The 23,120-nt window shown below is 37.9% G+C and overlaps 1 protein-coding gene across 1 annotated transcript; it reads right to left on the bottom strand.

The window, feature by feature from the left end:
• Nucleotides 1-5,319: 5,319 nt before the first annotated feature.
• On the bottom strand, nucleotides 5,320-23,106 carry SYAP1 (synapse associated protein 1). Its single transcript, XM_080562672.1, has 9 exons — nucleotides 22,812-23,106; nucleotides 19,798-19,916; nucleotides 17,299-17,365; nucleotides 15,672-15,745; nucleotides 15,206-15,345; nucleotides 14,399-14,544; nucleotides 9,131-9,189; nucleotides 7,982-8,129; nucleotides 5,320-6,444 (listed from the first exon to the last, which is right to left on the bottom strand). The coding sequence occupies exons 1-9, from the start codon at nucleotides 23,005-23,007 to the stop codon at nucleotides 6,317-6,319; spliced, it is 1,077 nt and encodes a 358-aa protein (XP_080418798.1). The 5' UTR covers nucleotides 23,008-23,106; the 3' UTR covers nucleotides 5,320-6,316.
• Between the last annotated feature and the right edge of the window lie 14 nt (nucleotides 23,107-23,120).

A 23,120-nucleotide genomic window follows, 5' to 3' on the forward strand; every position in this document is an offset into this window, starting at 1 on the left:
CGAAAGAGCACATGGCCAGCATTAACATTTCTGAACTAGGTGGGAGAAGAAGCTAGGTGCAATCAATCTGTTCTCTGGTCATTATTTGACTGTTACATTGGGTCATTTCTCCTCAGGAAGGAGAAGATACAGAGAAACACTAGCTTTATCTGGCTCTGAAACCTTCACATTTGAGCATGGAAACCATTGCTTAAGAGAACAAATAAATAAAAGTACTTGTAGAATTAAGGTTTGGTGCATGCATGCAGTTTAAAGAACCCCCACACAACTTTTTTTTTTATAGCATCATATATCAAAGCAGGCATCGGATCTTTACTCCTTTAATTTTATATATAACCCTTAACTAATTATGTTTTTCTTTTGTCTTTCCCTACTTTGCCAGGACCTCCTGAATGGAAAAAAAGCAACCTTCCTGCCCATGTAGTTTCGGATTAAGCACACCTCTTAAGTATATCTGGAAAGGTTTGTCATAGCCTCATGAATCCCTGAATTAGCACATGAAAACGTTCACAATCTGTCCCATAATGAAAACCATGCTTTTATGAAATAAAGCAAGTGATTCATTCTTCAAGCGAATTTTTGCAGGGTGCTGTCTCATTAAAAATGACAGAGTGACAAACTAATGACAATTATTTTAGTTGCTCCTCCTCTTGCAGTGGTATTTAGTTGGAAGTAACAGCTGAAAAGTACATTATGAGTTTCAGAGTATATTTAGACACACTAGTAGATTTGTCTTTGCATTTATATATATATATATATATTTATATATATGAAGACCAAGCACTAAATGACTAAACTGAGAAGAAGATGAAGACATGCGAGTCTTACAGTGTTTTACAGGAACTGCCATTTTCTGAAGTAATGAACTTCAATATAACACAAAGAAAATACAGCAGGAAATTCATTTGCCATGTTGTTAAAAAAAATAAAATAAAAATCAACAACAATGAACTAAAAATATCCCAATATTTAAACATATTTAAAAAAAGGGAAAAAAAGGATTGGAAAGGAGTAGCTCAAAAAAGAATCTACTAGTGGATAACATCATTTGATGCTATGCTACAGTACAATTGTTGTTACGGAGGTATTAGTCAACATTTACTGAGACATACAGTTTCAGGCCATACAAGACTGGACACTGCTCAAGATAGAAGTCTTAAAGACGCAGAAGCAGGCTGTCCCCGTGTGCCATAAGATGAGCCGGCAGGGAAGAAGACTGATGTGGCTGAACAGGGAACTTTTGCTGAGTCTCCAGAAGAAAAAGAGAGCTTATGTCCGGTGGAACGTAAGGGACAGGCAACTTGGGAAGAGTACAAGGAAGTTGCCAGCATATGCAGGGAAAAAATCAGAAAGGCCAAAGTCCAGTATGAGCTCAGCCTGGTCACTGTGGTAAGAGACAACAAAAGTGTTTTTACAAATATATTAACAGAAAAAGGAGGGCCAAGGAGAATCTCCATCCTTTACTGGATGCGGTGGGGAACATGACTACTGAGGATAAGGAAAAGGCTGAAGTTCTTAATGCGTTCTTTACTAGCCAGGCCACTTATCCTCGGGGTACTCAGCCTCCCGACATGGAAGTCTGGGACAGAGAGCAGAATAAATGCCCCAAGATTCACGTGGAAACAGAGACCTGCTGCTCCACCTGGACTGTCACAAGTCCATGGGGCCTGGTGGGATCCACCCAGTGGTGCTGAGGGAGTTGGTGGATGTGAGTGCTGGGCCACTTTCCATCATCTATCAGTGGTCATGGTCATTCGGAGAGGTCCCAGACGGCTGGAGACTTGCTAATGTGACACCCATCTATAAGAAGGGTCGTAAGGAGGACCCAGGGAACTACAGGCCTGTCAGCCTCATCTCAGTGCCAGGAAAGGTGATGGAAAAGGTCATCCTTTTACATCCTTTTACATCCGCAATGTATGCAGGGCAACTGGGGGATCAGGCTCAGTCAGCATGGGTTCATGAAGGGCAAGTCCTGCCTGACCAACCTCATCTCATTCTACGACTGGGTGACCTGCCTGGTGGTTGAGGGAAAGGCTGTTGACGTAGTCTACCTAGACTTCAGCAAAGCCTTTGACACAGTCTCCCACAGTATTCTCCCAGAGAAGCTGGCAGTGCATGGCTTGGACAGGTACCTGCTTTGCTGGGTTAAAAACTGGCTGGACGGCTGGGCCCAGAGAGAGGTGGTGAACGGAGTGATATCCAGCTGGTGACCGGTCACCAGTGGTGTACCCCAGAGATTGGTGTTGGGGTCCATCCTCTTTAATATCTTTATTGATGACTTGGATGAGGGAATTGAATGCACCCTGAGTAAGTTTACAGATGACACCAAGTTGGGGGGAAGTGTAGATCTGCCAGAGGGTAGGAAGGCCCTGCAGAGGGACCTGGACAGGACGGGTTGATGGGCAGAGGCCGATGGGATAAGGTTCAACATGGCTAAGTGCTGGGTCCCGCACTTTGGCCACAACAACCCCATGCAGCGCTAAAGGCTTGGGGCAGAGTGGCTCGGAAGTTGTGCAGAGGAAAAGGATCTGGGGGTGCTGGTCGATGCTCGCCTGAACATGAGCCAGCAGTGTGCCCAGGTGGCCAAGAAGGCCAATGGCATCCTGGCTTGTATCAGGAATAGTGCAGCCAGCAGGACCAGGGAGGTGATCGTCCCCCTGTACTCTGCTCTGGTAAGGCCACACCTCGAGTACTGCCTTCAGTTTTGGGCCCCTCACTACAAGAAGGACGTCGAGGCCGTGGAACATATCCAGAGCAGGGCTACGAAGCTGGTGAAGGGCCTGGAACACAAGTCCTGTGAGGAGCGGCTGAGGGAACTGGGGTTGTTTAGTCCGGGGAAGAGGAGGCTCCGGGGAGACCTGATTGCTCTCTACAGCTACCTGAAAGGAAGGTGTGGGGAGCTGGGGGTCGGCCTCTCCTCACAGATAACTAGTGATAGGACTAGAGGGAATGCCCTCAAGTTGCATCAGGGGAAGTTCAGATTGGAGATGAGCAGACATTTCTTCTCAGAAAGAGTGGTCAGGTACTGGAATAGGTTGCTCAGGGAGGTGGTGGCGTCACCATCCTGGGAGTGTTCAAGGAAAGGTTGGACCTGGTGTTAGGGACATGGCTTAGTGAATGACATTGGTGGTAGGGGGATGGTTGGACCAGGTGATCTTGGAGGTCTTTTCCAACCTTAATGATTCTATGATTCTATAATACAGCTGTCTTCTAAACATTTGCTGTATCAAAACCCAGACCATTATCAGTGTGAATCTCCACATTGTAATTCCACAACTAGACTCTAGACCTAGAGCCCAGTGAGGATATTTCTTCTCTGGGCACTGATAAGTAACCATATGCACTTCATCTTCCTTTATGTAATAGCTATTGCAAAGTAAAAGTCAATAATATTTGAGTGCCCAACAGTTCAAGGATGCATCTCACAGTCACGTGAAAGGGGTGATTAAAGAACAACCCCGCACTTAGTGATATTCTTTAAATGCACAGGGTTAAAATTGACTGACTGTGCTGTACTACGTACATACCCCCACCAAACAAAGAGGAAGATAACCAAACAGCAAATAAAAAAACTAGTTTCATGATCCAAATGAAGTCACAAATTAAGAAATTTAAAGTTTACTGACACAATTCAGGAAATTAAAAAAAAAAAATTAAAGTTAACTGAAGCTTTAAGAGAACAGCTACAAGTATCTGAGTAAAGTCAAAGGGAAACATTTTACTACATTTTTTTTTTCAAACGTTTACAATGCTTTAGTTTCTTCTAAACAAAACTTGTTAATAATAATAATTTGGCTTTTTTTTTTTCGCTTATCCTCAATGTTTTAGACTACATTTTCCTTTATATTAGTTTAGTATTAAATATATATATATATAGTGCATTTTAGCAGCTATTCAATTCCAGTGCTCGGAACATTGTTAAAAAAAAGCAGCATATTTGCTTATTAAATATGTTACGAAACATTTGGGCTACAAAAGCCTACAAAATACACTGAAAATGAAGAGGTCTGTGTTTACCTTCTTGTCAAGTGCAATTAAAACTGACTATTGTAACACTAAACTAAATAAAAGGTATGGAACAGTCCTGAAGACTGCATGGGATTACCAAAGCCTTATTTCAGCTTTCCAGGTTAAAACCAGATATGGAGATTTGAAAATATTAACATGATTTTTGATAAGATTTTAAATATCAAAGCTCAGCCATATTAAACCTTGCTACATTATTGCCTTTTCAAATGCAGAGCTAGTGTTTTTTTTTTTTTAAACTTGCTTTTCATAAGACTTGTCAAGCTAAAGCACTGTATGTAGCAATGATCTTTTATGAAATACTGAGTTTTATACCTATAACAATTATATAGGCTATGCTTACATGAAAAGAAAGATGAAGCTTGATGTATAAACTCCATGCAAATAAATAAGTCATGAATTTGAAAACGTCAGTAATGATTCAGGCTGGTTTTCAAGAAGTTACACCTTTGAAGGAAGATACTGAGCTCTGAGTCATCCAGGGAAAATTTGCCAGTATCAGAACAGAACTACCTGGCTTTTTTAAGTCATGTCAGGTGTCATGTCAAAATGTGTAGTAGACATCCTCGTGCCTCCAGCTTAAATCTGTGAGCAATTTTGTTTGTCGAAATGTAAGAATAAGCATTAAATTTTCAATAGTCTAATTTTAGTGAGGATGATGGATTTAACATTTGTGACCTTTAATTCCAGATATAAACAGCCCTAAAGCACCCCTTACCTACCCCATGATTATTTTGCATCTGTTAACTAGGAGGGAAAGTGGGCCTTAAAGGTGAAAAACACTATAAAAATAAATTGTGCTTAAGATGATTTGTAGTTGAGAAAATGCATAGCAATAACAAAACTAATTTCGGAAGCTGAACATATACATGTTTGAAATGATTTTTCACGATGAGAAATACAGAAGAGCTTCCTGTACAAGCTGCTAATCAAAACAATTTTAAATAGTATTTTCTTACAGTAAACAGCAGTTAAAAATAGCTCTTTTTGATTCTCACAGAATGAACAGAGTGAATAATTACAGCTATAATCTTCTCAGTCTCTTTCCAAAAGTTTTCTGCAGAATTATGTCATTAAGACAGCTTTCTGCAAGTAACACAGCTATAATTCAATTGTACTTAATGGCTCCTTCATTTTACTGATTTTCTTTCATATTTAGGACTTTGTGAATGCTTTGTCATGGTTTGTGAAATTGATGACAAATAGAACATTAAATTTTCATTTATATATATAAAGAAACTGACTTAACGATAAAACTACAGGAAAAACCCATATACCTAATAAGGATAAAAATCCTTTAAAGAAAACTTTTTATTTAAACTCCACATCTTAAACACGGTGACAAAGTATAGTTTTGAAAACTGCATTAAGTCTGAAACTTTTGTCCCCCACCATGCCCTCCCTCCAAATAAGTGAGCCAATTTTATACATATCTACAGTATTTAATAAAGATGTCCAAACCAGCCAAAGTTCTACATAAATGTTTCAGCACTTAAAAAGAAACATTTAATTTCTTCTCACTCGGCAAAATTAAATGGAAACATAGCATTTATCCAAATAAAGAATGCATTAAACCGTTTTCCTCTATAGGAAAAGGCGGTATCTTAATATGATGATTTAATAAAAACAACAGGTTAACTCGAGAAGGTAGAAACTCTGTTCTTGTTTAAATGTTTGCCAGTTAATCATTTTGATCAATAATAAACCAGTACTTCTTTTGGAGTCTGAACAAGTATTTTAAACATTATAAGTTAATTGATAGGGTATTCTATACATTCTTTGGCTACATATGTTAAGGAAGTTAAATACACATGAAAGCTACTAGCTACAAGTACCTTAAAATAATACACATTTACAGATTATACAGGGATCAGAGTGCAAACACAATACAAGCGTTGTTTTCAGGGACTAAGTTACAACATCCATTTTTACATCCCAAACTGAAGGCTGCAGACAATCTTGAGATTCTTAGATTTAGAAATCTCCTTGCAGAGCTTCTTGACTGGCTAAGAATGCCTCAAACTAAACCGTTGCTTCATGGACTAATGTTATCATTTTTAATTATTAGATATAACCTGCAGTGTCTGTCTTTTTTTTCTTTAAAAGAATGAAGAAGTTCAGAAATTGCTCATATAAAGAACAGAAATACTGGTTGTATCCCAATATGGAATTATAACAATTTTAAATTCTTTTACGTCTTTTGAAGATCTTTAGGAAACAAAACATGAAAGCAGAAATCCATGTCAGTTTTCAGAAAAAGTTTAGGGTTATAGTGATTTTGTGAAAATGCTTAACTTTCTTCTTGCAGCATTTCTTCTATTTCTTTATCCCAGTTTTCATCACGTTTTTCTGATTCTGTCACCACCTCATACTCTTGAAGCTCTTGTTGCAATTCCTTTTCCCAATCAGCAGTCTCTTCTGTGAGAGAGAAATTATTTGTGAGAATAAACTTGATGACAAAAAATGTTGCTTATTTATATAAAACAAGATGAATTTGCACTGAGTCTCACTTATGTCCCTTGAATTTTATGGACAATCCTCCTTCAAAACTAAAGAAACCACAAGATCAGAAATTCATCTTCTGACTGACCACAGATAGGAATTAATTAATACACTAGCCTGTATTCCTGTGTGCACACTATAATAAAGAAAGATAAAAAGCGAATATATAGCTTAGCTGTAACAAGCATCCATTTGCTAACTTTTTTCCTACAGACTTTCAGTTTACTATCAATGGAATCTCCCTTCATGCTTTTAAATCTTGGGGGGATGTGGATGGAAGCTGTGCTATTTAGAAAATGAATGAAGTTATAAAGTTCGTTGAATATACTATTAAGAAAAAAACAGGATCAAATACTGTGGATAATTTTGAAGTGAAGCAATTTTTCTCCTCACTGACATTTGTAGCTAGGCAAGCCCATTTAATCCCAGTTGAAGGTAATCATATTTCATACTTCAGGGCAAAAAAATGAGTCAGAAGGCACTCCTGTGTTTTTAATCTCTGTTTAATTAACTTTGCCTATGATACGTAAGAGCGTGGGGGAAGAAGTGGGTGTTTGATGTGTTACATGTTGGTTAGTACTTCAGCCTAGAAGGTGGGTAATTCCACAGTCCAAGTCAGTAAGGCCAGCTGAGATTTCTTTGAACAAATTACTCATTAATGGATTATTGAAACACTTCCATAGAAAAATTTAGATGCAAGCTTGGCTACGTATTGGAAAAAATAGCAATTTCAAAAAACAAGGATTCAGCAACATCCAAAACACAATGAAAAATAACTTCTGAAAAACGTATTATAATTATCTACTTATAAAAGTGTCTTCACTGTAAATAGCTCATTGAGTATGGCCAGAGCTACATCATTATAGACTGTTTTTATGCTTTTTTACATCAGTATTAGTTCTCCTGAAACACTTTTTTTTTTTTTAGAATAAACCCTGCTTTTTTTTTTCTTCTCAACATTGTCAAAGCTATTTATTGAATGTTAACCATTCCAAATGCATGTAAACCTTTTACAGCAAAGGCACCTGGCAAACTCAGTCTGGTGCAAAAAATGACTTTTTAGCAGGTATCACAAGAAGCTTTTACTTCCAAATACTGTACTTTACCTACATTAAATAAAGAAAAAAACACATGCACATAATGACCTATGAAAGAGAATGAAGAGAAAGGTAGACAAAACAATACTTCACCGTCACTTTCATAAAACAGCCACCTAAGAATTGTCAGTTACTTTGGACTTACACTCCTCACAGATAACATTCTGTACATGACACAGTTTGGTGGTAAGAACTATTATTAATTTCTGTAATATTTAATTGCAAAATATTTAATACAATTTGAAAAAGGGTCACAAATCTACTTTTCTAAACTTAATTAAAATATATATTTATTTTTAAATCAACCTATCTTAGAATTATTGTATTTAAGACACAGAAGGTACTAACTGCTTTACCTTCTACTACTGAGGTCTCTCCTCTCTTTTTGTCTAGCACCAGTTGTTCCATTTCTTTTCTTAGGTCTTCCTGATTCAAATTACAGGCATCAAAGGCATCACTCACAAATTCTGATACACCTGGACTTGTGGAAATCTCTTCCTCATCCTGTAATAAGATAGTGTTGTAAAAGCTTACCCAAAAAGTGGGAGGATAGAATGTCACCAATATAAACTTTCACTCATTCAAATGACTGCCTTTTAGTTACAGCCAGAAAAAAAAACAAAACAAAACAAAACAGAAAACCCAACAAACCAAATGCATTACCCTGACAATTCTTTTCCTGCACAGGCTATTTTCCTTTAAGACCATTTTTTGTACAGTTAACAACAGACACTTAATCTGAAAACGATCTGCTTTTCATCCTAGGCCCTTTCTGCATTCTCTTAAAAACTTTAAAACTGTTTTCATAGTGTTCAGAAACAATACTGAACTCATAAGTAGTTTAGAAAAGTACTGATTTAGAAAAAGACTGATACTAAATTTTGACCATTAATTCAATAATAGTTTTCTACACACAAATAAGATTAAGAGAAGACTCTTCTTCAGAAATGTTTCTCGCTTAATTTAGTCCACTGCGTATTATTGCCAAGTGAATGCACAGATCTGCTTTGCCAAGTGTTCTCTGGCACTGATTTTACAGTTCAGAAATGAACAAGGGTCATTAGGTATCTAAGGTGAAGTTTTCTGTAGTGTCAAAGCTCTTCTTGCTGTTGCAACAAAATAATGTTGCTATGGCAATGCATAATTTAGATTTCCCACATTTATGCTCGACACTGCTGAAGAGTTGGACAAAACATAGTACACATTTTTATGAAGGTATCCACTGTGCCTAAATACAACGCAAACCTTCTACTCTGAAGATTTTAGAAATGCTACTGTGAAGAGTAAAAATATCTTTGTTATTGTAACGTGCAGGATACTAATGAAAGGATACTTCAGATAAATTACTATTTCTTCTACTGAAAATGAATATTATGGCAGAACAGCAGCAAGTTAGAACTGGACTGTCAGATATTATTACAGTTTCAACTTACTCAAAAGGATGCATAATTAACAATGAAATAACAGTTTCACATAATAAATGCCAGATAAATACATGTTTTTACCTCTTGAGATTTTATCTGAGGCTTTATTGTAACAGGTGGTGTTTTTGGCCGTATTGTTTCTAGCAAGAGAGAGAAAATCATAGATTACATGTAAATACATAACGAGTAAATGAAATCTCAACAGATACTAAATATAGAAGGAAACACTATTTTTAACTTGAATGAATCCTGGTGGTTAGAGGCTGAGTTCATCTATAAGTGGTAAGGCATTTGCAACAAACAAAACCTAGAGAAGGAAATTTCTGATCTTAATTAACTGAGGCAAATTCAGCAAACCATTTACTTATTATGAATCCAAAGTTAAATCGCTGGAACCCCTCTGCCCCATTAAACAATCCAAAGAACCACATAAATAGGAACAGCTGGAAATGGGGAAAAATGTTTTCTATAAAAAACTCACAGATTGCATCACATGCTGCGAGATATTTCAAGTACAAACATGTAGACTTCCTCAGGAAATACAGGTACCACCTACCATGGAACTTACCAAACTTCCCTGCTTGGGTACTACTACTGACATGGGTACCAGCTCTTACATACAGCAGACTATCTGCACACATACCCCTAAAACTACACAAGAGTGCTCCGGAGTCTCACCTTTCACACAGGCAGAAGTCATTGAAAAACAAACCCTAGAAGGTGTTCCAGATTTCCTAAAACTCACTGCGCATTCTCAATGTAGCAGCATGGTACTGGGAAGACAATGATTGTTGACAAAGAAGTACAGATCTTTTTCTTGGTAGATAAAGGAACACCCCAACTTTCCTCCTCATGTCACTAGTGGGGTAGAGGGTTAACAATAAGAGATGGCTGCAGGAACAATTAACATGCTGGGCAGGTTGTAGTAGTGATGGAGTGCTTGCTTAGCAGTTTATTTGTTTAAACATGCAAAGCAGCTGTGAGCTTGCAGCTGTGTTTATTGCAGTGTAGCCGGGTGGACCTTTCCTGCTTACTCAGTGATTTCTGAAGAGGGAATTTTTCAGGTTTAATTTCCAAAATTAAGATCAGCTCTAATTAAAATAATTCTCTAATTGGTAGCTGTCACAGCTTATACAGCTCATCTGCTAAACGGCCACTGCTCTGTCACATCCTCTTTTCTCCTTCCCCTCCCTAAATCTTCACAGGATCTGTTCTTGTACCCAACACCACGTCCAAAGAGGCTCCACTATTCCCAGCCAGGGGAGGCTGTGGAACACTGCACTAGCGCTTTGCTGCTCAATGGGCACCCAAAGCACTGGGCAGAAGAGGTGCCTCGGGCTCCACCTCCTTCTCTCATGCAGAAGCAGCACAGCAGCGCTGTGCTAGGCCGTGCACCAGTCTAATGCAACTAACGTACCATTGGCACTGCTCTGCATCTACTGGCCTAGCATCGTACCCTCTGCTGCTGATGTGCTCCCTGCCCATGAGGTAACTTAACTCCCAAGTAAATAGCTCTGCCTGAAGGAGCAGAATCTAACATTGTCATAGAACTTACATGCATAGAGTTTCTAGGTCAGAACATGAAAAGCTTTCCATTTGTTCCTTTTTTCCTCCTTCACATGAATCATGCTAGTTAAACTTTGTGAAAACAACACGTAAAGAGGAGACAGATGGAGATAAAATGAAGGCAATTAATTCTGTTTTGTAGACTTAGCTTTACGAGACACTCTGAATATTATGAAAAGTTACCAACAGGCAAGTATTGCTAGTTTTACCCCCCCCAATTAGGGAAGCCAACCTTCAAAAAGGTCATATAAAACAAAACCAACACAGATGATTCAGAGCTCCTACACCTAGGAAGTCTCGAAATCAAACAAAACATATTTACTGTAGTTTAGTAAATGTATCTTTCCATTGCATAAAATATAGCCATTAGGATGGTTAACCTATCTGCATATCTCTATAGCAGTCTTCTGAATCATATGAGAACCTTCACAGGCCAAAAGATGCTATATATTTTTCCCCCCAAAATGAACATATGTTTTGTTTTCAGTCACAATGGTAAAGTTTTACTGGAAGAGCTCTTTGGGTATAATCCAGCAACTTTCTCTAGCACTTTCTAAGCACTTGGATGACTCAACGATGACAGTTTTGTTGTTCAGTAAGTTCAGTTGCCCTGTCTCTCCTGTAGAATTGAGACACTTCCACCAGAACAGACATGGCTTGGCAAATTTGAGTATTGAACTTTTTTTTAAAAAAAAAACAAGGTTGTAAAGGAAACCTTCAGCATTTTAATTAATGACAGAAAAAAACTTTTATTTGACTAGCCAATCAGCCACAACAGTGATAGCTTTCTTTTTTTCTGGAATTGGTTTACTGAAGCAGTGATATGCAGAAACAGAAATCAAAAAGCTCAGGGGTAAGGGGAAGCTTACTAATAGTAAAAAGGCTTTGCAAGGAATATGCTTATCAACTATAATGAAGAAAATCTTTTGGCAGAACTTTTCTTTTCTGGTCTTTCCAAATGCAACCAAAAGAACTAAAAGGCAGTAATAAATGAAAGGATACAATATAAAGATTTACTGTGAGGCACTACAGAAACCAGAGAAGACAGTAACCACTCTTAATAGTCTACAATACAACCCTATCAGTTGGTGTAATGAAAAAACCAAAGGAAAAGAAATCTAAAAGGAAATCCAAAAGAAAAAGAACAAAATTACCACTACCAACAACAAAAACAAGCCAAACCCCCAAACTCTCAAAAAATAAAGACATCCAAGAAGAAAAAATGATATAAATGCATTTAGATGGCAGTTAGGTGTAAAGGTTTATGAAACAGTGAGAATCCCAGCAATTTCCTGAGTTGGATGGCACCTATACAGGGTAGCAGTAAACACAATTTGCTCATAGGATACGACAAAAATGGGGGCTGAATGCGGTGAGACTGTAGGAATGCTACGAGATGAACAGTTAATTAGGAAACAAGCTTAAGTACAGCCTGCAGCAGAAGCTAAAGACAGAAAATCTCTACTTTGATTAAAGAGTTAGCGTAAGGCATTGAAGAACAGTTCTGTTATACAAGGAAAAAAAATAAAGTTGCAGCTTCCACAAAAACAAATCTTGGGGGATTCTCAGTTAACTCTTGGTAAAAAGTGACTGTGTTTTCTTTTTTCCTTTTATGTTTTCCTTCCATCTTCATTTTGTTTGATTTTTTTTTTACACAGACATCTAATAATTATATGAACTTTGTCAAGAATTAACATCTTTGAGGCTGTTTTTCATATAGAGTTGACTTTTTTTCACCCATCTCAAACTATCCTTCCTTTATAATTGCTGACCAGTTTATAGCTTCCTGAAGAAATGACTTTTTGGCCCATATTTTGATAAGCATAAGGGTTAAGAAATGCATGAACACATGAACAATATTTTATGAAAAAATCAGAAATCCTAAATAATGCTAGTTATCAATAGTATTACTATACGTCTTGTCTGATTTCCAATTAATGCAATTAAGTATGGAAATAGTATACAAAAGGAAGAAAAACATGGTTCATGGTTTTGGACAAGCAAAATATAAGGCACCTATGACAAGATGCTAGATTTACATGAGAATACAGAGCTACATGACATGTAAAAATCAGATGAGTAGACTTTAGTAATCATTACTAGTAAAAAAAAGTACAGAATTGAAGCTACTTATGCAGGTAAGATTAAAGAGAGAATGTGAGTGCAAATGATCAGGAGGAGTCTGTCAAATAGACAGACAGACAAAATAGACAAAACCATACAGCACAGCACAAAAGAGCAGGAGACTATCCACCGAAACAGTTGCCACAGAGGCAGGGAAGGTGACACCAAAAGGCAGCACCTTTAGCAGAGTCAAAGTCATCTGTGATTATACAGCTATGGAACAAGGACTCCACTGACTCCACTCTGCTTTGTTCATTCTAGAGGGTCTTTGCCTGTGCTAACACACACACACACGCTGAACAAATCCTTCGAGAAAGAAACAGAATGAGGCAAAGTGACAAAGGCATGCACACGCACAAAACAAAATCAAACAAAAAAACAACTTGAGGAAACTACAATCCTTTTTGAAAAAAGTACCTTCTATGCAACATGCCAGCCCAGCTCTGTAATCTCCCAATAACCTTCCCTGCAACCCAAGATTTAGCTGCCTATATCCAAGGAACCAGGGCCCAGATGAGTAACCTTGGCTCAGATTGTATGGAAAATTACCAAGTTGAGCAAGAATGCTGTGAGAAAGCCTGTAAAAAGTTAAGAAAGGTGATATTAGAGACTGAAGTAGCATTACAAAGATGGGATCATTAGTAGTGTAAAGACTAGAGAGGAAAACTATCAACATGGAAAGATATATCTGAAAGAGGGAAAACAGAGTCAGCTTGGCACTGATCAGCAGGTTGTCAGTCAGGCTGGCAAGGTCATCAGGACAACATCAGCACTAGTGGATTTGATGATGATTTTTTTTTTTTTTAATCTGGGGATACGCAAATCTTTCCAAGGTACAGCAAAGGCTTTATCCTCCTGCCCAGTGCCTATTCCACCTGCAAAAATTCATTGGAGGTGGTGAATGTAACCTAGCTCAGGCTATTATTTTATGAGCTACTAGATATCTTTTGTGTCTTAGCCAGTAACTGCTTCGTACTCTTAAGCCGCACATATTCCTGCAGGAAGAATTTGTTTGCATGCAGGTAAAGATGCCCAGTGACTCAAAAGAGGGTCAGTAAGAATGTATTGCATACACTGATCAGCATAACTGAAGAAACATACGTTAAGGTGGCTTTTTTATCTCAAGGTTGAATCTTGGACAGCGTTATGTACTGGTCTTCCTCCATTTCTATAACACATTGCATGCCTTTCCATGTCCTACATGCCTCTGCCACCACAGTAATTTTACCCCAATATCACTAACTTACTTCTGTTTGACCTGAGGCCTAAGCAAAAGAACATGTGCTGAGACAAGCGAGAGCAAAGGGCATGCTGGGTTGGCTAGGAGCTGTTATCTGTCAGGTGAACCAAAGGTACCTGGGACTTCTGGCAGGTCAAAATAGTGCACCAGAAACCACTGGTGGTGGAGAGCCGTTATAAGCAGAGTATAAAATTTCATCTCTTGAGACCTGCAGTCTTCTTCCAAAGTTGGCTGAAATTGCAAAACCGGTTAAAAGCACTGGGAGCCCCCTTCCCCCCTTCTAACAAACAGACTGAGTATGATGAGAGAAGTCCTGATTTCATAGAAAATCAAGGATAAAAATTCTGTCACATGATGCATACAGTCAGTAGGCACGACTTTAACTTAATAACCTGTGCCAAAACAAATTTCTTCCACACCTGTCAGTTGACTATCCTCTTCTCTGCCTTTGTTCTCTTCTTTTCCTGCTGCTTGCTGTTGAGCAGCAAGTGCGGTGAGCTGTGCAGATTGTTTAATTAGGGACACTCTGTAGAAATAATTTCTCCAGAACACCTCCTCCTTTACACTATAGAGAGAGAAACAGATATTGATTACTACATTTGGAAATATGTTTGCTTTCACCATCTAGCAATGAACTAAAAATAAATATGCAGAGGAAAGGGTTAAGCAGAGTTGCCTCAAGTGAAAACTTAGAAATTTGTGATATAAGCAATTAAAAAAAAGAGTCTATCATTATAAAAATTCTTGATCTCTTCCACAACAGTTACATTGTCTGCTCAAAACCAGTTTCTCTTGCTTGCAATACTACTGTTTTGTATTATTTTGTCATTTCTCCAGGGAGCCTCTGACTATCTGTAATCATCTCTTGGGGGTGTCAATTACATCCTTGGATATGAATTTTTTTGTTGCTGCATTTACCTTTGTTTGGGAAAAAGGTTTTCAACTATTTACCGCACTAGACTTAGAAAAAAAATTAAGACTTCTCCTATACTAAAAACAAGGGGTCCTTAGTAGTTCCAAATTTGTAAGACTTCTGTTCTTTACTTTAATTGCTAAACTGCAATGCACGTGCAATATCCCATGTATTTGAAACTGGTAGATATAAAATACATACAGAGGAAGTACAGAAAGAATTGAAGGAAGTAGAAAAAAAGGTTGTAAGTTAGGAATATTTACAGATACATTAAAAGTACTGTGTTATACAGTTACCAGCAAAAATTACTTACTGTTTAGGGACGAGATCAAACCTCATCCTATTGAGAAGCTGATCTTCTTGTAACATCACCATCGCAACAGGGTACATTTGATCAAAGTCAAAATTAAACTGAACACCTGCTGGAGGATCCCTCAGAAAGTTTCGTTTATCCTTTGAAAAACATATGACAGTTAACTAATATCAAAAAAAGGTTATTGCGTTTCACACACCACCACCACCAAATCCCACTTCTGACATAATTCTATTACAGCACAAAGCTGTAAAGCTTTTTATAAAAATCAAAAATCATACTGTTGATCTACTTTGACTCAAGTTAATGCTGAAATAAATCCTGCTTACTTCGCACAAGATCAGTACTGTGACACACATTTAAAGAAGTATTTTGAAAATAATTTAACAATGTCAGACAAACTTCCTTTAGAAAAACAAAAGCAGTTTTAATCTTTCCAACAACAAAAAAACAGATAAATACTTACTGCTGATAAGGCCAGTATTTGTTGTTGAATTGTCTCTTCTTCATTGCTGTCTACCCAAGGAGGAACTGCTGCTTCTGTTATTGAAAGAAGGAAAATATTTGCATTTGTACTACTTTAAAAAACAAAAGTCTCAAAAATAAGTAGACTTGCATCAGCAAGTTAGTTCATTGTTCCTTTTTCTTAAACTAAGCTTCAGGCACAAGACATCCGTAAGACCACCGTAGGCCTGGATCTTTGCTTATCAGAGGTAAAGAAAAAATTTAAATAGTTGCTGATTTCTGTAATTATAAAACAAAAACTGTGGAGGTTTCTTCAGTGTCAGAATTTACTGCCTCTTTGTTTAGTTACTGAAGTAAAGCTGTGTAACTGTGTAAGCTGCCTGCAAATAGAAATTTCTAGACTCACTTTAAACATGTAAACTTTGCCTAAATTAAAATTTCAAAATATTTATTAGCATATTAATTTTCTGATAACCAGAGGACACCAATTCTTCACCTATGGTGAAAAATACAGATTTATTACAAATTACAATGAATTATACATTGAAAAAGCATACTGCAGCTGACCTGATTTACATATTTACACAGATGCTTCCAGAATAATTCTGTAGCCTGCACACAGAGAAAATAAACTATTCTAGATGTATAAAACTTTATTAATCTCTTCACTGCCGATGCAAATTCAGCCCGCAGAGATACTATAATTCATCCGAACGAGTTAACACAATTCTTGTGCACTCAATTATCTATGCGTATTTACTTGATCTAAGCAAACTTTTACCCACGTGGATTCACATGCTAACGTGAATGCTAATCCATTAGGCCATGCTAATCCATTAGGCCATCTCTCTCCCTGTCTCCTCTTTCTTGTCAATGTAGCCACCCAGTTTCATGAAACTTGTAGGAATATTTCATCAGATTCCAAAGTTTACTCACAAATACAAGATTAACAATAAAGCCACTAATTATTCAAACTGTAACAAATTATTATATCCAGGTAACACATTAAAAGAGATATAACCCAAATGATGAAGCATAATGTAGAAAAAAGTGCCTATTTTAAAGTCTCAGATACATCCACTTGTCTTAATAGTACATGGGTGGATAACTCATAGGATTTAGATCACAGATAATTACAGAGCAAAAGAGTTACAGGAAAGCAAAAGAGCAATTATGCCTTTAATGTAAGCAGAGCAACTACTCCTACAGTGACTCATTAAATATTACAGTGCAACCCCTAACCCGTGTTTTTCATTTCATTAAGAAAACGTGACGCAACTGCCAAAACTCAAAAGAAAGGTAATCAGCATGACTGTTTTCAATAAATACACAGGCTTGAAATTCAAAACAACCGTAAGGCAACAGCTTTGCTAGCACACTGATCTTTCAGTTGATTTCAAAAGTTGAATTTGGTTAAAAAGCCAAATCTAAACTTACAAGACAATGTAACGATGACATCACTTAAAAATGTCATCTTCCTATCCCACCAAATATATAAAGTTCTGCCATATAAATGTTTCATTAAACAGAGATCTGATGGATTAGGCCTAGATATAGCTCAGTTACCCAGCCCTCAGAAAATTTTAGTTCATGCAGTATCGTGCATTATTCAAAATAGTTTATATTACCTGATTTTTTTGTTTGCTGTTCTTGGACAAACTTCTTTTGTTCCTTCTGAAAGTCTCCAATAATTGTCTAAAATAAAAATTATGGAACCACAATAAACAAACTCGCTTCCTTTGTTTCATGTCTGTTCAGAAAATGCTTTCAAATACTTCTCAGTAACACATTCTTGTATGTCTTCTCTCAGGCCCTTTCTGTAAGTTAAGGACTCTTTGCGGCAATCATACATTCTGCTTTACTCAAGCATTTGATTTTGCATTTAAACTAAATGAACTCTTTCAAAAATTACATTTATAACTTTATTAAGTTCAGGGGACAAAGATCACAACGGAAAGTCCCAGTTTATGGACTTAACCTGAACATCAGCATACCGTGCATACCTTTCCCTCCTTACATATCAGACAGACAGACTGTTTAGACCTATTTAAACGTGTTTTAAGAAAGACTAAGAACTTAAAATACGCTTGGTCTTAGGGTAAGATTCAAGACTTGACTAAGAAATAAATCCATTGCAATAAATCAGACTTATAAAATTGTCAAGTATGACTTTCAGAAGGTGTGCTTAGCTGAAATCAAATAATTTCTCCACCTATAACGGTGACAAATTTTCATCATAAAATTACATTCAGAAATATCCTTTATAGAAATTAACATTGAAAAATAGGGAATGGTCATGGAAGAGTTATACACTTGATGTAAAACACAGCATTGTGCATTTTGCGGCAAAAGTTTCAGAGATTTAGAATCATAGAATCATTTTGGTTGGAAAAGACCTGTAAGATACCTGGTCCAACCTTTAACCTAACACTGGCAAGCCCAACGTGTCCCTAAGCAAGACCCATGTCCCTAAACTCTATATCTACACATTTTTTGAAGACCTCCAGGGATGGTGACTCAACTGCTTGCCTGGGTAGCATGTTCCAATACTTCACAACCCTTTCAGTAATGAAATTTTTCCCAATAACCAACCTAATCTTCCCCTGGTGCAAACTTGAGGCCATTTAAAACAAATTTCATAGGTAGGAATGCCATAACCTATTTAACAATGCAAATGTTTTTCTGTACTTGAAAGCACAGGCAAAAAAGAAAAAGGAATATTGCTGGAAATTAGAAGTGAATACTTAAACCTATTGTAAGATATTTCAAGATACAAATTTTAAGAAGTAATCAAACGGATCAACAAGTTGCCAAAAAGCATGTAAGATGTCAGGAAAAATCATGATGAATACCTATCAATTTTTTTTTTTTTTTAATTCAACGCCCCACCATTTCAGCTTAAGGTTAGTATCAATGAGAAAGCTATTGTAGTGCCTATTATAATAATAAATCATTGTGGTTCCTTCTGGGTGTAAGTTACATGATTTTTTAGCATTTATAGAATAAAATAATTGATATGGTTAAGAGAACAGCTTTAGGATGCTATAGAAGCTATAATCCTATTTCTGCCATATGTAAACTTTTAAGTCAAAATACAGAATTTACATTACCTAAAGTACAGAGAAAAGAAAATGAAACTTTAGGCGTAAGAAACTGTCACTAAGTACCTACAGCATATTTTATGAGTGCTACTGCTTGTGTAATAAATGATCAAATAACCTTCTTAGTCTATTTTTCCCTTTTTTCCCCAGCATCATTAAAAATTAAACCATAACAGAAATTTAAAGTGTGTTTTGATGATTAATTTGGAAAAAGGACACAAACATTTATTACAACAAAAACTGAATCTCATTGTATTAAAAAAAAAAAGGAATTCTTTAGTTTCTGGGAAGGGGTGTCTGAGAGTAGCAGTAGGATGGGGCTAGCTGTATCTCCTGTGCCTGGCACTCCCGGATGCACAGTTCCACTACAACTGGCTTGGTTTTGGCCACTTCCCTTCCAAGCTACCTTTCCTCTACAAAAACACTTGCTGCAGAATTAAAGCAACGGGAGCCTGCAGCCAAGAAATGGGAGGGCAAGAGATGAATGGCAGGGTGAGGGAAAAGAACAGGACCATAGCAAGGTGTTTCATTAGCTCACTAGGTCTTATGAACACATACCTGTATAGCTCTAGGCCCTTACTACACAATATCCACAAAGCTGACCTCATTCTGAATCTTGCTACAGAGATACATTTATGAGACATGCTACAGCATTTCCTCTTCCCACTTAATTGGAAAAAGAAAAATAACTACGCATCTCCCAACTGTCTGTCTCTAATTCTTCCAGCCTTTTCCCCTATTTCATCACTTTATGTTTTCTGCTGTTCTTTCTCCAGTATATTTACATCCTGAAGGAAGTAAACACAGGTGCAGCATTGAGTAAAGCAGATTTGACTTTTTTTTTGCACACTTATCCTGAATGAACATTTCAGTCACATCATTTATCGTGACAGGAGATACCTGTAAATGAAATACGCAATTGCTAAAACCAGCTTAAAGAAATGTTATCACATGCTGGATTTGTTACACATTACCAGGACAGTATGCAAGCAGATCTTTCAGATAAAGTATCAAGAAATAAAATACCTTATCAATGATACTGTCGATTTTTCCTTCTTCTACAGACTTCTTTATGGTCTGTGCTGTTTCGGCAACGGATTCAGATATCTTTTTTGTGGCAGCAGTGGCGAAATTGAAGAGGTAACCTTTCACAGATGAGAAGGACAAGAGTTGAAAAAAGGTATCTTTACATCCAGTTCTCATACTAATATCACATTTCTCTTTATACGTTTGGATACATACTTGAAGTCTTCTTTCAAAATCATTTAACCCAGCTCTGACCTCCAAAGAAATCCTAAAATCCTATTCTTATCCCTTTCTAGTTCACATCTTCTCTAGTCTAGACAATGATCAAACCATATATTTGATCAAAGTTTTCTGGGAAACAAATCTCTATACTTGAATGTTGATTACTAAATCAAACACTCCTAATTTCTCTTGACACACTGCTTTTCAATCAATATTCGGAAACAATGGCTTTCATAATTTCACTTAAGTATTTCTGAGACCTTAAGCAATGAAGTAACTCTAGCAACAGTATTAAAATAATTATATTTTTTAGAATATCAACATGCACAATAAAGTCTGATGAAGCGAGACAAATGAATGCATGAAAAAGTCCTGGTAAGTAACACTTCACATTCCTTCAAAATTCTTAAGACTGAAGCTTGCTGTTGGTGCTTGCCCTTTTCTATTTCCCACTGTGGTGGTGTTCTAGCTCCATTAGAAACAGTGTGACAATGTTTGTTTTTCTAAATATGTTCAGTGGGAGAACAATTACTTTAAAAACTGTAACTAGCGTTTTCTGTATTGGCAGTGCTGAAGGGCAGAAAGGTGGCAGGGAAGGAACTATGTAGCACAGGCAGTTGCTTGTATTGTTAGCTTCCAATTAAAGGAGTCAGAACAAAGGCAAGCAGCAAGAGGTCTACCAGGAACCTTTAGAAATGTTAAATACCAGTTTATTGACAGAGGATCTTAAAAACAACATTGACACTGTTTATTTCTCAGATAATTACGCAATGTCACAAACACTTTATTACGTTTAATCAGATCTATTATTACTGTAATATCACTGCTGTGGTATTTACAATGTCAGTAAGTGCTATAGTAAATAATATAATTCTAGGGTTAGAAGGAGGGAAGTAGTAATGGTGGACCTAAATTGCATGGTCGCTACCGAAGATATACTTGAAGCATTAGTAAGAACACAAAACACGTGGGACAATAAGGATCTTTCAGTTATCCCGGAACTGACCCGCACTTTTATACACGGGGCTTTCAAAAACAAACATCACTTCTGTTTAAAACAAACAAATGAAAAAACACCTTCATTTTCAGGAAGGGTCTCACAAAAATTCAAGTTCCTTATCAGTTAGCAATGTAACAAATAACCTTACCACATGAAAAAAAATGTTTTAACACATGGTTGCTCACCACTGGTAGAATGAGTTACTTTGGAACATTCATGTCACCTTCTGGAAAGCTGACTGTCGTTCTCTGAAGCACATAAAACATTCTTTCTTAACGATACCACCAAATTAATACTGAAAAATGGAGAGGCCTAGCTATCCGTTAAACCAGCCATTTTTTCATACACAACTTCCTTCTGTAAGGCACAGAATGGTGGCAACCGAACTTCCTACAATAACTTGCCCATATCTTTGCCATCTGTTATCAGGCTTCACATCCCATCACATGCTTGATAAAAAAAAAAAAACCAACATGCCTATCTACTACCCTTCATATAGACAGAAATACAGTATCCCTCTTGGGACAGTAGAGGAAGCAGCAGCCTACTGGATTGTTTCCTCCTCACAAGCTTTTATTGGTTATTTTACGTATCCATGGAAGCTTCCTTTGCAACACAATTGTTTTGCATTTGATACGCAATTGCTTTAAGTGCAAAACAGTCTGAAACATTTGCTGCCTGGCAACTTTTTGGTATTGAGCAAAGTGCTTTTGGCCAGTCCTGAAAACAGTCTGAAAAGCAAAATGTTTTTTTTTCTTTCCATTAAGGATGGGCATTCTTCTTATGCCAAGGCACTTACAAAGCCCCAGTACGACGTGGTACTTAACCTTGGAACGGAATTAGTGGTGGAAAAACACTTTGACTTTCAAATGAAAGAGAAAGTTTTGGTTCCTCTTACAAATCTATGCCTGTATTAAGAATATACACCTAACAATACGTTTATTGTTAATTTGTAATGACAAATTCTCCTATCCTTTCTAATGACATATTAAACAAAAGAACAAATATAAGGCTTCGGGTTTTATCAGTAGAATACTTTTTAAGTGCTAGGGGAGTCTTTCACACAGCTACCTTGGTCATTAGTCATGCAAATATTTCTAGGGTTATCACGTGTTACAGTAGTGACGTCCCAATTCTTACAAAAGGACCTTTCCACGACAGTCTTTTCTGGTGTCACAGGGAATGTATGCATGCATCTGTTTATCAAAGTTTCTTTATCAGAGCAAGTTATAGGACGGACTTTTTTATCCATAACACTCAATACTTATTCTTCTGAAAATTCAAAGTATTTTTTCCCTCCTGGACAATCGTAGGGGTCAGCAGATTAGGTTCTACTTAGATGAACAACCAGGCAAGTGTCTGACCAAACTACACAGATAATTTGCTGCGTTTCAGAAACCCAGGACAAGTACGTTAAAGCAACACCTCAGACTAATGTCACAGAAGATCAGGGCACCAGTGAGAAACACCTTGCCTGCAGAGCCGTGTTTTGGGGGAGTTTTACTTAAGAATCTACAACAGCAGTGCAGAATCCTTGCCTACAGCCCTACCTCACAAGGGATAAGCCCCCCGAAATCATCAAAAAATCATTATTTTCCTAGGAAAGATGACCAAAACGCAAAGGCACCACTCCTGCAGCGACAACAGGACCAGCGGCTAAGCAGGCCCCCTTTAGGCACCGGGAGGACGGGGACACTCGGGCCGGGGGGTACCGGAGGGGAAGCGGGGCGGTGGTGGCGGCGTGTGGGGGTTTCCCCCCCAGCCCCCGGCACGGCGGCGGGCCGACACTCACTGCCGAGTCCCTTGGCCTGGCTGAGGAGCGCCTCCGAGTCCGCCGGCTCCTGGCTCCGCACGGCTCCGTCCTCCTCCTCCTCCCGCTGCTTCCGCTCCTCCTCCTCAGCGGGGCCGCCGCCCTCCTCGGCCGGCAGCAGCAGCTTCTCCTCGCCCGCCCGCTCCAGCCCCAGCCAGCTGCCCAGCCCGCGCAACATGGCGGCCGGCCGCTTAACGGCGGTTAACGGCAGCGCCCCGCCGGCCAACGGCCGACCCCCCCCGCTCCTTCCGCATACGTTACTTCCGGGTGGGCGTGGCCCCCGAGGCGGGG

This window comes from Anser brachyrhynchus, assembly GCF_964034855.1.
Source record: "Anser brachyrhynchus genome assembly, chromosome: 1".
NCBI classification, from domain to species: Eukaryota; Metazoa; Chordata; class Aves; order Anseriformes; family Anatidae; genus Anser; species Anser brachyrhynchus.

Bases quoted from the DNA above. Each gene is read 5' to 3' on its own strand.
- SYAP1 (XM_080562672.1), bottom strand. From the start codon at position 23,007: ATGTTGCGCGGGCTGGGCAGCTGGCTGGGGCTGGAGCGGGCGGGCGAG. The intron at 9,190-14,398 runs GTGTGGAAGAAA...CTCTCTTGCTAG, and splicing joins AGAGGATAGTCAACTGACAG to AAACAATACGGCCAAAAACA. The intron at 8,130-9,130 runs GTAAAAACATGT...ATCTTATTACAG, and splicing joins CTCAGATAAAATCTCAAGAG to GATGAGGAAGAGATTTCCAC.